A 16,543-nucleotide genomic window follows, 5' to 3' on the forward strand; every position below is an offset into this window, starting at 1 on the left:
CAAATGTGACACTCATTAAGTGGGTAATAATTACTGTTCTAGTCTAGATATTTCAAATTTGATAGGTGACTGGCAAATAGTAGTATTTTAGTCACGTAAATATACAGAAAGATCAATTGATTTTGTATTATTTCAGATTAATATATGATTTGAATAATGCTGAACCAGACGATTTTTTGTTTAGGCTTTTAGTATACCATGACTTTTGAACTTTGAAATTGACTTAAAAGCTTTCACCTTCGTGTGCCGTCTTCTCTGAGCAGGTTGGCAAAAGCTATCAAGTCGCTTTTCATATTTCCTGCATTTTTAGCTTGAAGGTTAATTTGTAAATAATCAAAAATTTTTTTGTTTAGGTCTTGGTTAGAGTTTGAAGTGTATTTCTAGTTTCAAAATTAATTTGCGACTTTTCCACTTTTTGTCACACAATCGCAAAGGAACTGTCAAACTACTGTTACTGAAGGTACAATAAGACAATGAGATGTGAAAAAAATGTCAAGTGTACAAATAATGGTCATAGAAATACAATATACTTTATTAGCCACATTTGCAATTATGATGGTAGATGAACTGACATCTTTTAAATTCTACTTTTGTTACCACTAACTATTAAATCTCTTGTTAAGTTAAGTCTTCAACCACTTTATATTGAAAGACTGAAAGACTTTAAGTTTACATTATTTTTGATTTTGTAGTGTTACTTTGTCATAAAATCCAAGTTAAAGTAAAGTAAAAAAACTAAGTTTTTGAATTTTTAGAATCTGAATACTAAACAATTTTTTAGATTTTACTTTTAGTTAACATTTTTGCTTTAATTTTTCTGTTCATTTTAGCACTTTATGTTAATTTATTAGTCATCTGTATTATTTGGGACAAAAATGTACCGCAAATTTAAAACTGTCTCATTCCAACCAAACTGATTTGAGCCCATTTATGCTTGCTCGAAACCCATTCACGTCCTCCGGCCCATTCTTGGCTACTATATAAAGTACCCGTCATCAATTTCTTGCACATACGTTATCAGTTCCTGTGTCTAACGCGACGTGTCCACCATCCAGGATTATGAATTCGTTTATCGTCCTTTCGGCGCTGTTTTGTGTCGTTTTTGGTGCTCCAAGTTTGCGGGTTCGTTCATCAACTTTCCCCAAAAAGCGTTTTTGTAAAAGTTTTCTGATTTCACCCTTAGATTATGCCCGAATATTTGCCATCCCCTCAGCTACTTACCTTACCCAGCAACGCTACTAGTATCAGGACAGACATCACTGACTCGTTCAGCTGCGAGGGACGCAGCTACGGTTACTATGCTGACGTAGAAAACGACTGTCAACTGTTCCACGTTTGTCTGCCAATGAAATACCAGGATGGCAGGAGTCAAATGTTTAGATGGAGTTTCATTTGTCCTGAAGAGACTGTGTTCAATCAGGTATGTTTAATTAAAAATTCAATTTCCTATCGGAAGTAGGAAGTCCCAATATGGACACTTCCAGGAAACTTACTATAGTTTGCCTTCCTTAATGACTTAATGTTGCAAAAGTGTTTTTTTTTACTTAAAGGCGGGAGAAATTATTTAAAATATTTTTTTTATTGAAGTTTCTATAGTTAACACATAACTGGTACTTTTCGATTGTTTTGAAAAATAAACATGTACGACACATTATCTTTGTCTATTCAAGTGCACGCATATAATGCCAAAGACATAAAGTGCGTTTATGTTCAAATCCATTAGATCAAAGAAGAAGCATTTAGAATTTCTAATGATTTCTCTATAAATTCTACGTGTGTGGTCAATTTTTGACTTGACTCAATCAAAAATTAAGAAAATTCTGCTGTACTGTATACCAATAGTGATGAAAATGGATTTTGATGAGAAAACTTTTCAGGAAATCTTCACTTGCACCAGATCGGATGAAAGTATCGACTGCATGGAATCTCCGAGGTTTTACGATTTGAACAGGAATTTCGGGAGTGCCGAAGTTGACGTCAGTCCCACAGAGGTCGCCACTGGATTAGAAGAGGACGCACCTATTGTGCCAGAGGTTATGCAGGCTCTCGCTCGCACACCGTCCTTTAAGAAAGGACGAATTGAGTAACATATAAGTAATGATTGACTTTGGCTTGATAAAGTGGTTTTTAACTCACTGAGCCGCTTTCTCAAGCTTAGGAGCACTTCCTCCTTTACTTGTTCTAGTTTTAAGTAAAGTTGAGTAACTGCTTAATTAAACTTTCATTCAAACCACCCCGTGTTTTTTTTTAATTCTATTTAAGGGCTGAAAAAATAATTTCCATTTTAAATAATATAAAAAATGGTTATGCATGGGTAAAAGAAATATGATTAAAATACTGGTAAAAAAAGATTTCGATCACAGATTAGTTCAGGCAGTATCTATACTACTATCATGTCTAACTATCACTTTTGCCGAACTTTCTTAAATAGTTTTCTTCCGCCATTTTCATCAGCGTTTTCGAAGTGCTTCTGCCAGTATCCTCCACCAGGTGTCGCAGTACACCTTCCTCATTTTGCATCAGTAAATGTGGATGATCGAATTCTTCTACTTTTCCAGCGCTCATTACTAAGACTTTATCTGAATCCATTACAGTATGCAATCTGAAACAGAAAGGAATCAGTAGATCATTTAACAAAACGATTAATAAAGTATTTTGACTATTTCATCCAATTCAGGATCAATTCAGGATGAAATTCATAGATACCAAAGCCTTTTCTACCAAATCTGTTTTTCTTTGCACTTAAGTCAGGGGACTCAATCAATTATAGGGGACAACTTGAAAAACAAATTTAATCTTCTGTATTTTTTCCCTTGACAGAATTCAGAAAAAGTCTAAAGAGAAAAATTTTAGCTAGCTATTTTCTACCAAAATCTTAGAGAGATATTTTGTCCTTAAGGGCCTCAGAAGGGAGATATTTGCTTAGAAATGTTTAGTGAGCGCAAAGTGTCTGAATGTCTACTTCAATCGACTACATGGCAAAATTCAGAAAAATGTTGAATGGGAAATGGGAAGAGACAAAAATTGTAGAAAATTTAATTTTCTACAAAAACCTAAGGGAGACATTTTGCCCTCCAGAGAGTCCGAAAGGAATAACAATTTCAAGAACATGCTAACAAGTCTAGAAACTCAGCTGCTGTTAGCTAACAGAGGCAATGAACTTAAGCAAATTCTCTGGCATGAGACAAACCAGAATATTTGTGGGAAACTAAACTAAAAAAGGGAAAAAAAAAATGAGAATTCAATATTTACAGAGAAAATAGTTACAACACACCAGATGTGACTAGGAATTGCACACTTTGTCATTTAGTCACTATAACTACAACTTAGCCATTCAAAAATATCTATTTCTTTATCATCCATCAATTATTAACCGACTTACCTATGAGCTATAGTAAAAACTGTACAGTCCGAAAACTTATTCCTGATTGTAGTCTGAATCAACGAATCAGTATGAGGATCAACGTTAGCGGTGGCTTCATCCATCACCAAGATCTTGTTGCTTCTAATCAATGCTCTAGCCAAACAAATCAACTGTCTTTGGCCCACACTGAAATTAGCCCCACCTTCGGAGACGTTGCTGTTTAGTCCGGCTGGCATTTCGGCGATGTCGTTTTTCAGTTCTACTTGCTCCAAAGCGTCCCAGAGCATTTGATCACTGTATTCTTCGAACGGATCCAGATTCTTACGAATAGGGCCTGGAAATAAAAATATTTGTAGCATTAAAACTGGTGGAATTTGTGAACACTAACCTGAAAACAGCACTGGTTCTTGTGGAATGATTGAAATTTTCGACCTGACCATATCCAGAGGCAATTTGGTGGTTTCAACCCCGTCAATAGCAATACTGCCTTCCAAATCGTACAGTTGGAATAGTGCGGATATAGTCGAGGATTTTCCAGCACCAGTTCTACCAACAATCCCCACTTTCTCTTTGGGTTCGACCGTAAAAGTCAAATTCTTCAGCACATAGGGTTCGTTGTCGTTGTAGCGCAACAAGACGTTTTTAAAGCTGACTTTTCCTTCACGCGGCCAACTTTCTGGAAGAGCTGGAGGTTCCTCCCTTTCTGGTTCGTTCTCCAATTTCGTGTATTCCAGCACTCTTTCCACAGAAGTCATTTGGTTCTCCAATTCACTCCATTGACGCATACCCCATTGTAACGAACCCATCAAACCAATATACTGAGTGATTACTAATCCAATATCTCCACCATGGATTACTAAAAAATTACGTATAATGTAAAAAAAAAATCCAATTTTTGAAAGGTTTGTGCCACAACTCGCCTATGAAACAGTTTTTGGACTTTCAATTTATGTGATAAACGTTTTAATGCTTTTTTTCTTCTAATCTAAAGTTTACTATAACATGGATAAACCTATCCTCTTCTTGATAGAATATAAGAACTAAAAGATATAGTATTTACCTTTGTTGAGTGCAATTAACGAAAAAGTGGCAGCTGCTATACAACTAATACAAATAGCATCCAGCCAAAACGCAAAACATCTGCTGGAAGCAATAAACAAGAACCATGCTGCACTGTGCCGATTCTGAAGCTCGTCAAACTCCTTCACCAGCAGTTTCTGAGCGGCAAAAGCTCTGATCGTACTCAGGCCTTGAACTGATGCGGTCATGTGAGAGAATACTGGACTTTTTGCTGTAATTTTACCACTTAGGTTGCAAAAATACTGAAAACTTTAACAAAACTTACTAATGGCTTCAATTCGTTTGACGCTTCTGCTGGTTTCAATGTAGACGCAACGTAACCCGTAGAATAATACCATTAAACCAATAGCGGGTATAATGAGGAAGAGTTCCACAACAGATGTAAGCACCACGGTACCACCAAGTAGTAACCCAATCTGTAAATTGTTAGATTAGTAACTCTTCCTAAAAGTGAAATGTATGTACCTCAATGACATCAATCAATACTGAAGGGATGTATTCATCGATGTTTCCTATATCTTTGGAGAAGCGGTTCAAAATTCTACCAGAAGGATTCGAATTGTAAAAACGCATTCTAGCCTTTATAATTTGGGAGAAGATGTAATTGTGTAAGTTTCTGGATGCCACAGTGAAAAAAATCATAAACGATATTGACTTTACAACCGCTATGATGACTGTTAATAGAGTTAAGCCCGAGTAAATGTAAAGAATCTGGTTCCTATCAATGGTTTCGTTTAGAGTGAAGTTACTAGCTTCTTGTTTGGCCGCGTAGTCTTGCTCCAAATTCACCCTGTAATCAACTACATCAACACTGGTCAGCTAATTATAGCTGTGATATGTACCAGTATGTAACAAAGTATTCTGCACCATTGGCAGCTCCTTGGCAAACTAAAAAGGCGATGATCAGCAGAAAAACGACGCAAGCATTTCCACCGGCCTTAAAGTACTGCCAGTACACCGACGTGGAGATGCTGCCGCTACTTTGACTCTCCTTCTCTATCAAGGGCTCTTCGTCTTCCGTTTCTAGTTTCTCATCGTTTATTTCAGAGTTTTGACGTGATCGGATGCGACGTTTCTCTCCATCATCATCAGAATTGTCAAACAATTTGCTTTGAGAAATAATCAGAATTGTTGTAACGGTTTACTAATATACAAATAAAAACTCTCACCTGAAATCAATCCCACTTTTAAGCAGCTCTTTATAATCTCCTTGAGCTTGTATCTGCCCATCATTCATCACAATGATCTTATCAGCGCTTTGTAGATATTGTAATTGGTGCGTAACCAATAACCTCATTTTATCCTTCAGGAAATTTCTAATGCAAATCTCGTAGAGGTGTTTGCCAACGTTAGCGTCCACTGCAGACAAAGGATCGTCCATCAAATAAATATCTGCCTGTTTGTAAATGCATCTGGCCAAGTTGATTCTAGCTTTCTGACCGCCACTTAACAGTTTTCCTCTCTCCCCTACTAAAGTCTTATCGCCGTGGGGCAGCAGTGCAAAATCGGATTTTAAAGCGCAAGACTGCACCACTTTCTCGTAGCGCTCTTCATTGTACTCTTCTCCAAACAAAATGTTTTGTTTGACGCTACCAGAAAAAAGCCAAGGTTCTTGAGTTGCTAATGAAATTCGTCCTTTCAGTTCCATTTGTCCCGAACTGATAGCCAGTTCACCAAGAATTACATTGATCAAACTGCTTTTTCCAGCTCCTACAGGTCCAATCACAGCAACGAGCTGATTGGGAGACATACTCAAACTGATGTTATCCAAAGTGTTTTCGGTGCTCTCCTCAGTCCATTTGGCGCACACGTTTTTCAAAATCACTCCTGTAGTTGCTTCTTTTACGCTCAACGATCTAGTCAACACACCGTTCTCTTTTAAGGAGCCATTCAACGATTTTTCAGGTTCTTCTTGATTAGGTTCAGATACTTCCTCGTAACTTAAAAACTTTTGCACTCGAAGTATCGAAACATTAACTTCGGCCACACTGGATATGCTGATGGAAAAAAGGATAGTGATCACTGGACGCATCACGTTGTAAATGGCAGTGATGGCAAAAACTCGTTCAGCGGTTACGTAGTTGCCCAGCAAAACGTAGCCTAGAATGCTTATAAATATGGCCGTTCTTGACACAAACACTTCAAATGAGTAAATCAAACCCATGATGTAGGCATGACCACGGATAGCTTGCATTTCTTTTCTGGAAATCAAAATATTTAGATTATTGACAGCAGAGATCCAGCTGTGATATAGTCTGTTCAGTGGCTTAAAGACTGTTACGTTACAATTATCAGCGAAAAACGTATGTCTGTGATTAAATTTGTTATTGATTATTAAAATTATTACAGTTCTAGATTTAGAATACTTGTAGAGGTCTCTGGCACTTTTTAGAAGGTTCTCAGTAGCATTTAGAGGTACACTAAAAGTGTGGCAATTTGAAACAGTTCTGGGAAAGACTAATGCACTTGTAGAGGCTTCTGGCACTTTTTAGAAGGTTTTCTATAAAATTTAGAGGGATATGGAAGTTTCAAAATGGTCCTAGAAACCTCTGACAATATAAAATAAGTCTGGGAAGGTTTATTAAGACACTTGTAGAACTTTTCAGAAAGTTCTCAGTAGCATTTAGAAACGTTTAAATTTGTCATAAAGGCTTCTGGCAAAAACAGTTCTTGGAAAGTTTAAGACAATTATAGAGAGCTCTGGAACAGAGACTACTTACTTCCTGGCAAACGCAATTAATTTAGAGAACGGTTTCTCCCAACAGTACATTTTAATAACCTGTATCCCGCAAATAACTTCATTCATCAACCTGACCCTTTCATCGGTACGCAAAGCAGTGCGAAGTCGCAGCACCGACGTTCTCTTGGCCAGGAAAGCTGAAAACCATTCTTATTTTAGTTGCCAGTCATTGGGAATAACATTTATAAAGAACGTCAATAAGCGTTTCAAAATACCTTGCAAAGGCACAAACGATATTAAGAATACCACCCCGAATAAGGCAGCATACCCTATTTCCCTATAGAGCAACCAGGTGCCAAAGGCCACTTCAATGGGTCCCACCCAGGCGTAATGGGCTAACACGAAGCCCTGATCGAACCTACTCAGATCGTTGGAGAGTAAGTTGGTCATTTGACCGACTGTTGCTTTGCCTAGTGCTGTTTGACTCAGCCTCAGTGTTTTCCTGTTGATTAAGCAAGTTAGTACCATTGAGTATTCATTTCAAACATTTCTGTTATTACCTATAAATAAGAGATCCACAAGCCACCCTCATCTTCATGGAAAGGTGTTGATGGCTCATCATACGAGGATGCGACATAAATGCATCTAAAGTTATCCCTAAAATGATCCCACCACAATAATAGTAGGCTTCAGTCTCTGATATTCCAGTTTGGCCTGTTTCGAAGTATTTTACTAATTTTCCTATTGATAGAGGCACCACAGTTCTAAAATATTATCAAATTTCATACTGCAACAACCAAAAAGAATCAACTTACAATAGTAAAAGCTCATTAAGAAGCTGAGTAAATCCGATAACAAAAAAATGCAGACCAAACATTCGAAGTAGGGCTCGATGAAGGGCAGACTTTTTATGTTTTCTATGCTGTTCCTTCCATATGTTTTCCAGTTTCTCACCCAGCATGCAGGAATTGTGAGAGGGAAGCGGCGAAAACAGATCATCTTCCGTTAATTTCTTCTTGAAACCACGTTTGAAGATTGGAAACATATACCTAGAAAAACATTTTATTATAAAATTCTATGAAAAGTGGTTGTTATTCTAATTTCACTAGTTGTGTAATTTAGTTTCGTCATAAAAAAATTAAATTACCTATTATCTCCTGATATGGTTTATTGGAATTAAGTACGATTACCGAGATTTCCCAGTTAAATTATTTAGTTCAAAGTTCAAGGGTATTTAAAACGGAAAATTATTTTTAGTTGAATTTTGAGATCAAAATTGTTGTTATTGTGGTTAATTAAACATTTGCGTACTTTCCGGTGGTTCTTATAAGTAAATATGAGCTGCTTAAATCAGTTCAAGGAAATTATAATCAAGATTGTGGTAGCTTTGTTAAAATTATTAGATGTAGTAAAATTTGATAGACAGACTAATTATAATTATTAAATAAATTGGTAAAAGTAATTTTTTCTACAATATACAGTTCCAAAGCCAAAATTCATAGTCCTAAAAAAAAAATCACAAAATCAGGCCATACAATGGTTTTATACTACTATCTTATCTGAAAAAGCAATCAGTCTATTAATGATGAGTTATAGTTATTTGACCGATTAACACGCGTTTAAATTGATTGTGTTATAAACAATTGCCAGGTTATTATGTTATACGATAGCAATCGATGTAGCAAGGCAATAGAGTGGAAAATTACGGAACATGTCTGGCTTGAGGATATTTTTATCGCTAAACCGAGTGAGGAAAATGAATTGACCGCTTAATAATAGTATTTACGTTAGGTTAGGATTTTTTTTATCAGAAGTAAATGAATATATCAATTAGTTAAATTGTAGAATTTGAACAATTTGACTAAAAAAATATTGAAATCGTGGGAGCAAAAGAAATGCAACTAAAATAATTGAATATTCATACGTTCAATAAAACTGGAATATTTACAATTCAAATATTTAACTAATTAAAACTAATTTATTATAAAAGTATGTAATTGCATTGTGTTACTGAACCATTTAGAGATTGCCACACGTCACTCACGAAGTTTGTTGTCATCTTTGTCTAGATCATTGATTTTTAATGGTGCGCTCTTCTTTTACTAGGAAGTTTCGATATCTGTATAAGTTAACATAAGCTTCTTGTACCTGAAATATTTAAAATTATTTAGGTTGAGCAAACTAACGAGAAAAAAGAAGAAAGAACCATTACAAACAAATGCTCTCGACTAAGAAGAGAAAAAATGTCACGTGACATATGTGTTTTAACAATAATACATAATGCATATTGTGATTCATTTTAAAAAAACGTATAAAAGATAAGACTATTTTTGTCGTTTATTATTTTTGACTTTTATGTTATGTTTAGGTTGTTGCTCTGTATTTTTACAAAATATTTTGAGTTCAGATTTTTTTTTGAAATCACCCTCTATACCTTGAAAGGTACTAATAATAAAGCAAATACTTACTTTTCGAAGTAACAGACTTAAACCTGTTTCTGCAATTTTTTAATTGTTTTACTTTAATGCATGATTTTATCATAGGCAACCAAATAAATACGCTCATAAGTATAGTTCCATCCTTCTTAATAGTTATTTAACCAACGAGTGTATTAATGAAAGCGATTAATAATCGAAATGGTTTAACTTAAATTTAAATTGAGTTATTAATTTGAACCTCAAGAACACAAATCTGACGTTCATTTTGCTCTATCTGGCTCTGTTTCGAAGATGACCTTGAAATTATGTAAATTTTGACACTTTAGGGCGTTGCACCCTTGCATAATGACATTTTGACACTTTACGTCAATTTTGTACTATTAACCTGAAAGAATTTAAGCAGTTGAGGTTAATTTTTAAAATAAAAAATTTTCTGAAAAAAATCTGCAGGTATCACCACCGAAAATTTTTGACAATTCTAGTTTTTAATTTTTCAAGGTCAAACGCTGCGTGGTACCAAAAAAGTGTGTGGTAAAAGTTCCATCCCATCGAGGTGCATTTGTGGTCTAACCTGAAACGTTCCTGAGATATTGAGCAAAAACTGCAAAAAACGACAGTCAATTTTGACGCCCTCTAGCGGCTAAACGGGACAACTTAGCCGTGCTCTCTCAACGTCACGTTCATTAGCTTTCTTTTGTTATACAGTGTGTTTTATACAGGGTGTTTTAAATAAGCGAGTTATGGACGTATTTTCTGGAAAAGTGCACCAAAATTTTGCTCAAATTGGGAATTTCTGCGTTCGAAGGTGGTCAAAGTAAGGCTGTTTCAGCAAAAACAATTGAATATCTATACAAACATTTTACACCAAGCAGGCCTAGAATTTGACGTAGAATCCAAAAATCGAATAAAAAATTATAAGTTTGGTTTGTTGCTGAAATTTGGGACACCCTGTATACTGATGGATTATCTAGGAATAAAGTATATGCAAATATCTACAAGATTCATATTTGGTATTTTTTTTATAAAATGAGAATTAAACAACTTACAAGGATGTTAAAAATCCATTGAATCACCCTGTAAACTACTGCACTGTATTGTCAATAACTCGGTTATTTTGACAATTATAGAGTGGTTCAATATACCCACTTGTAGCCCTTGAAATTCTCTTTTGACCACCCTGTATAGCGTTTTTACCTAAAACGTCGAGCAAATGAGTTATTTACTGTTCAAACTGAGTTGTTTGTTGTAAAGTTTGATTTTGACAGTTTTTACTGTGACAGCCCAGAAGGAAGAACATATGGATCATCTGTTCAATTAAATCAGATTACTATACCCTTCCATAAATTTATAAATAATATTTTCTTTTAAATTCATATTATTTTGAAAAGTGTTGAGGTTAGGTTAGGTTAAGTATACAAAATTTTTGAAAAAAGACACGTTTTTTAAATCATGTTTTAAACGGTCTAAAAAATATTTTTCAAAGAGAAAATCTGTAAATAAATAAATAACTTTGAACATCCGTTGCTGTATTACAAAAAATACAATATTTGTAAATTATTATTTTTAATTTTTTTTTAGTTTTAGTTTTTAATACAATTTTTTGCAAATTATTTGCTTTAAAAACATAAATCGTGTGGGCTGTAATCAGAGAAGGTATATCGATTACTCCACCGGAGTTTCCGCTTATTTATAAAACAAATCGATATTCCCCAGTTTCGGTCGTCAAAGAATTATTTTAGGATTTCCCCTGGTTAATTAATTAACTTTAAAATTAAAACGACAACACTCGCCAATAAACTACACGACCGTCGATCTTCGATCGGACCTTGACTATATTTTAAAATTAAAATTTGCTATTGGCGCTCTCACTATTTTTAATTATTTTTGTTATAACTTACAGGAACGTCAACTCGGACAAAGGATTGGCGTTTTGTACGGGATTGGGCCGTTTCGGGTATTTCGACGTGTTGTCCATGGCTAATTCGAGTTAAAAACACCGTGTATTTACTAACGGAACAGTTTTAGGAATGCCGGGCACTCACACACGGTTGTACACGAAAACGTCGAAATCGACGCACCAAATCCCACTGTACAAATGAAAGTACAACGCTCAACACGACCAGGCCTCCGAGGTTGTGGATTATCTATTGGCCTTCGCTGAATTGGTAATACCAGGTCAAGTTAGAAAGTGCTTAATGACACGGTATGTTATGAGGATCAACTGAAATGTACGGGAAAAATCTGCTTTAGTAAGACGTCAAATGCGCTTGATTTCTCTATCTATCGATCCATATACAAAAGCTTCGTGGAGCAGAATATTTTTTCTCCACATATTTCCACACCTTACTTTTGGGGATACCCTGTATGAATGACTACAGGGTTTCAGGATCTTTTTTTTTAATTCAAACTATAAAGACACTGATGCTGCGATTTTTACTAATAAAATTTTTGTGAACAAAACTACTTAAACATAAACACTATCCCAACTGAAATAAACTAGATTTTAGTTGTCTTTTTGACTGTAGACCAGCATGAAATAGGAGTAACTAGCTTGCAGGATCTGCAAAAAAATCACATCAGATAATTCCATTCCATAATTCCACAGGGTGGTCTTCCGAAAACTGCATCAATCCATTATGGAAAAAGTACAAAAAATAAGAAAAATCTGAAAATTTGGCTGACAACCGAAATTGATAAGAGTCATCACATCACACACAAGTTCATGTTTGGGGCTCGCTTATTTTAAATGGAACACTCTATGTTGTTTCTTGTTTGGATTCTATGACAAATTCTAGATATATTTCATGTATAATGTCATATACTTATCTTTTTCTGTCATATGGTAGAGTTTCTGAGATATTTAGCATCCCCTGCATCCACTTCTGGACATCGACCTCCTCTTGCTGACTGAAAACCTTCTTTTTTAGGTTGATAGGAAGTGTTGGATTTCTTAATGTTTTTCCCAATTTTCCTACAGCAGGTTAGTCAAATACGTCTTGTTATTTCGGCTGTTTGATTTTCTTTACCCAGTGTTATGGTATGTCTTTCTCTTTTTGTGTTATGGTATGACTTTCTCTATTTGTTGTCCTTCTAAGTGTACGTCGCAGGGATCTGGAGTCAACAGTTTGGTTTTATCGATGTTCATGTTTAAACCGATTATTCCCGACTCTTTAAGTCTGCCAACATTTCGATAAGTTAATAAATAAAGCGTAAATTGCTCAAATATCTACCATCCACGAGTAGGCCCTTTTTGTGCCAATCTAGTCTTCTGAATACGTCCTCCAATGCAAGGGTAAATAACTTAGGGGATATTGTGTCTCCTTGTCGGACGCCTCTATTAATTGGTTGTTACATCTTCTTGCACTGTGATGGTCGCCTCTTCGTATATGTTTTTAAGTAGATTAGTGCACCTTAAGTCTATTCGACCATTATTCAGCCCAAAGCTCAACAGAACAAAAAACCTTGTTAAAATCTATAAAAGCGAGATGGGCGTATTGTACTTGTTACACTTTTCTACAAGAGTCCGTAGCGTTGGAAAATGCTCTACGGTGGTATGTCCCTTTCGAAAACCAGCCTGATCACTCGTAAGCCTGTTGGTAAGAATCTTGGTAAGGATATAAATGGATGGGGCAATAAGCTTATTGGGCGAAAGTTGCTGAGATTTAATTTGTCTCCCTTTTTGTGGAACAAGATGACTTGGGCATTTTGCCATGTTCTTGGAATATTACCGATGTGAAGACATTTGTTCATTAAGATTTTCATGGATTTTATTGTGGTTGTGCCTCCCAGTTTTATCAATTCACTAGTGATTATATCTTCACCAGGAGCTCGACCATTTTTTAGTTGGCTTAGGGCTTCCTCAATTTCGGTGGAGTTTATGTGAGGGGATTTCTTCTAAGCCGACGTCCATGATCTCACATTGAGTATTAGCGTTCTCTAGTTCCGGTGCAATTGATGAATATAGGTCTTTATAATATTCTTCGATTATATTTACTATCTCGTCACTCTCGTATTTTACTTCGCCGTCTTTGTTCTTCATTTGATAAATGCGTGTTTGTCCATTTTTATCAAGTGATATCACTCTCATATTTTTATTGTTTTCTGTTACGGACTCTATCATGCTGTTGTTGTGATCCCTTATGTCTCTCTTAATACTCCTTTTAACTTTTATTTTAAGTTCTCTATAGTTAGGGCCACTTCTATGTGTGTTTCTTTCATGAGGAAAATTTGACATTTACAATACCTAAAACAATTGAACTTTTCACATGTTACAAAATGTTTTTTTCTTGTTTTTATTTCTGTTAAACAAAGTTTATTCTAAAAGTGGGTGCAAAAAAAACAGATTAGCGCAGTTTCCAGAGGACCATCCTGTATACTTTAACTAGAATACCGATAAAAAAGCTCGCAGACTCATAGAACCAAACGGACCAATCTTCAACATTAAAGGCGTTTTGCTTCTCATCATCATAATTTGCATCATAAATTTGCAATGCGGCGGTTCGTTATACCATTCACTCTGCCATACAGCCTGACATAAATCTTCACTCTGAAATACCACAATAATCCTATTTTTGCTCTGGGTTCGTAGTAAAACGCCTCACCGTTATAATAATTTCGTTTGCATAGTAATAAAGCATTAAAAGCCTGTAAAACACCATGGTCAAGAAAATCATTATAAACACCGCCAGGAAAACGGTGATTTCTATCTAAAAGTAGTTTTTTTTCATTAAAATGTCATTTTTAAAACAAACACTTACCATAACGATTTGGCTGAGAATAGAGGTGATTTGAATAGATGTTTGGAAAAAATCAAACACAGTTAAAATGCTCATACAGCTGTTGTAGTCTTCAATGTATCTGAAAACCCATGTTAAGTGCATAAGAACAAAAGAAAAGTCAATTTTACATTATTTTGAACTAACGGAAATTTGACATAAGTTATACCCACTTGATAATCAACCGATGCATCTCAACACAATTTTTCATCATCAACTTGGCTGCAATACTGTCGTTCATACTGTCCAAAAGTCTTTGTAATTCGATTTTGTACGTTTGAAAATGTTTGATTGTGTGAAATAGAATTTGAAGTTGCCCTACTGGGTAAGTGATCATAGCGTACATGAATATGTCTGTGTACGACTGGAAACTTGCAAAACATACTGCATAGAGTGAGGATATGGTGTAGCATTCCTAAAAACTCAATTATTTGATTGTTTTCTGATAATAAAGTGATATACCCAGAAGTATTCCTGATCATCAACAGGAAACCATAAAGATAGGGTCAGAGTTTTGTGAATTACGGTGACATTGCCCTGCTGAATTTCTTCAAATATGTAAAACGGTCTGGCTATATGCGAAACAACCACATTGAACATAATAAACCAGAAGTATACGCTCTTTCTGTACAAATTATTAGAATTTTTTGTGTAAATTTCTGCCACCTACAATAACTTCATTCAAAAATATTGCATCACTTAAACTTATTTTTTATACTGTTTTGTCATTTTTAATAAGTATGGCCTCTTCAGTTTCAAGAATTTGAGATAACATGTTGGAAACTTCCGGCTTAACTCTAATGATGATTTGCCGGGCCATCGTCATGGTGCAAAGCATAGTAACTGCTAAGTTTCTCGATAGTTCCACGAATCTTATTTTTTCCTCATTGAATAGAGTGTAGAGTTTCATATAAGCTAAAAACATGCCCAACACAAATATAAGATTGGACAAGATTGACCATGCTCTGTAAATATCCTGGTACAGCTTTTTATCTGGTGATATAAACTTGTACGGCAGTATCCCGATGAGACCGCATAGAATCGAAACAAGTCGCAGTTGTTTTGACTCTGGAAAAATCTGATAAAATTGTTAGAATTTTTTTTTTAATTTTAGGAATAAAACTTACCGACATATTCAAGAGTCAAAAATAAAGTAAGATGGTTAAGGTTAAATTGGCGATTTGCCAAACATACATTGAAAATTTATTTAACAAAATATGCTAAAAGCGATCTCAGAGTTGTTATTAACTTTCTGATCTAGCAATTTAAAAATTAAAATTTTAACATGACCTAGAATACCATTTGATTTGATAGGACATTTAAATGCAAATTGAAGAAGATTAATTATGAATCATCAATATGGTGTATTAAAATGTAATTGGATGAGAAGTTAACTACTCTATAGATCAAGCCAAAATACTTGGCGGATACGTCATATAGTGAGTCGCCATACTCATGATGAAGATCACTTGATCATCACACTTTACATGTTTATTCTGTTGATCTTAGAAAATGACGTAACATACAAAAAAGACAGAAAGAAGAAATTTATAATAACAAGTTTTTGTCGTTTTGTCATACAATAACATAACACAAAGTCTTTATCATGTTAATGTTTTATACATTCATCATTAAAATGGTGTAAGTATAGCCATTTTTCGCAATTGTTTACTATTTGAAGGCAATGTATCAATTACACAGTGATAAATGCATTGTTATGGTTAACCAAGGCTATTTTAATGGTGATATATGCATTCGTAGAAACCCACAATGCACCTATCTGCTATTAAAATATTTTTTTAAAGTTATTTTTGCAGAATGTTCAAAATAATACTTCACATTTGCTTTTTAGTTCAAGATAAGAGTAGGCTCTTGTCATAAGTCAATTTGTAAATATCATAATAATATATGAGTTCAATTACGTTTATGAATATAATTGAAGTCGTTAAATTACTCAAAAAACTACAATACTTTTTATAAAAACATCACAGCAGAGATGTAAAAGCGGTAATTTTCAAGACGGAAAATTTCCATTTCTGGAAATTTCTTCTTCTAAAATGATTAAAAGTACATTAAACTTTATTTGAATTGATATTGAATTGTTGTACAATGATTATAATTAAAAAACAAATTATTTTTGAATTTTCAGATTTTCCAATTTTTTCCGGAAACTTTCTTAAATGTTATATACCTAACCTCAACACTT

At 34.7% G+C, this 16,543-nt stretch overlaps 3 protein-coding genes across 3 annotated transcripts; 1 reads left to right on the forward strand and 2 right to left on the reverse strand.

Moving 5' to 3' along the window:
• Nucleotides 1-516: 516 nt before the first annotated feature.
• On the reverse strand, nt 517-11,687 carry LOC145724212 (putative multidrug resistance-associated protein lethal(2)03659). The gene is made up of 13 exons (XM_081972351.1): nt 11,461-11,687; nt 7,940-8,173; nt 7,685-7,888; nt 7,400-7,626; nt 7,165-7,321; nt 5,614-6,645; nt 5,287-5,553; nt 4,910-5,234; nt 4,710-4,860; nt 4,425-4,655; nt 3,753-4,220; nt 3,383-3,698; nt 517-2,602 (listed from the first exon to the last, which is right to left on the reverse strand). The coding sequence occupies exons 1-13, from the start codon at nt 11,535-11,537 to the stop codon at nt 2,398-2,400; spliced, it is 3,894 nt and encodes a 1,297-aa protein (XP_081828477.1). The 5' UTR covers nt 11,538-11,687; the 3' UTR covers nt 517-2,397.
• On the forward strand, nt 962-2,087 carry LOC145724636 (U-scoloptoxin(01)-Cw1a-like). Its single transcript, XM_081972991.1, has 3 exons — nt 962-1,122; nt 1,184-1,420; nt 1,878-2,087. The coding sequence occupies exons 1-3, from the start codon at nt 1,060-1,062 to the stop codon at nt 2,085-2,087; spliced, it is 510 nt and encodes a 169-aa protein (XP_081829117.1). The 5' UTR covers nt 962-1,059.
• Nucleotides 11,688-12,065: 378 nt separating the features above from the next.
• Nucleotides 12,066-15,470, reverse strand: LOC145724637 (uncharacterized). The gene is made up of 8 exons (XM_081972992.1): nt 15,465-15,470; nt 15,056-15,415; nt 14,800-15,003; nt 14,511-14,752; nt 14,320-14,419; nt 14,164-14,268; nt 13,953-14,108; nt 12,066-12,122 (listed from the first exon to the last, which is right to left on the reverse strand). Exons 1-8 carry the CDS (start codon nt 15,468-15,470, stop codon nt 12,066-12,068), a joined length of 1,230 nt encoding a protein of 409 aa, XP_081829118.1.
• Nucleotides 15,471-16,543: the final 1,073 nt, after the last annotated feature.

Source organism: Ips typographus, linkage group LG2 (assembly GCF_016097725.1).
Source record: "Ips typographus isolate SLU linkage group LG2, UJ_Ityp_2.0, whole genome shotgun sequence".
Taxonomy (NCBI): Eukaryota; Metazoa; Arthropoda; class Insecta; order Coleoptera; family Curculionidae; genus Ips; species Ips typographus.

What these genes read in the sequence shown, in the direction of transcription:
- LOC145724636 (XM_081972991.1), top strand. Translation starts at nt 1,060, where the DNA reads ATGAATTCGTTTATCGTCCTTTCGGCGCTGTTTTGTGTCGTTTTTGGT. An exon ending in TTGGTGCTCCAAGTTTGCGG is followed by an intron (nt 1,123 to 1,183) that starts GTTCGTTCATCA and finishes TTTCACCCTTAG; the next exon opens with ATTATGCCCGAATATTTGCC. An exon ending in AAGAGACTGTGTTCAATCAG is followed by an intron (nt 1,421 to 1,877) that starts GTATGTTTAATT and finishes AAAACTTTTCAG; the next exon opens with GAAATCTTCACTTGCACCAG.
- LOC145724212 (XM_081972351.1), bottom strand. Translation starts at nt 11,537, where the DNA reads ATGGACAACACGTCGAAATACCCGAAACGGCCCAATCCCGTACAAAAC. An exon ending in TTGTCCGAGTTGACGTTCCT is followed by an intron (nt 8,174 to 11,460) that starts GTAAGTTATAAC and finishes ATGTTTTTCTAG; the next exon opens with GTATATGTTTCCAATCTTCA. An exon ending in CAAACGAATTGAAGCCATTA is followed by an intron (nt 4,656 to 4,709) that starts GTAAGTTTTGTT and finishes GTAAAATTACAG; the next exon opens with CAAAAAGTCCAGTATTCTCT.
- LOC145724637 (XM_081972992.1), bottom strand. An exon ending in ATGCATCGGTTGATTATCAA is followed by an intron (nt 14,420 to 14,510) that starts GTGGGTATAACT and finishes ATGGGTTTTCAG; the next exon opens with ATACATTGAAGACTACAACA. An exon ending in CAAACGAAATTATTATAACG is followed by an intron (nt 14,109 to 14,163) that starts GTGAGGCGTTTT and finishes GTGGTATTTCAG; the next exon opens with AGTGAAGATTTATGTCAGGC.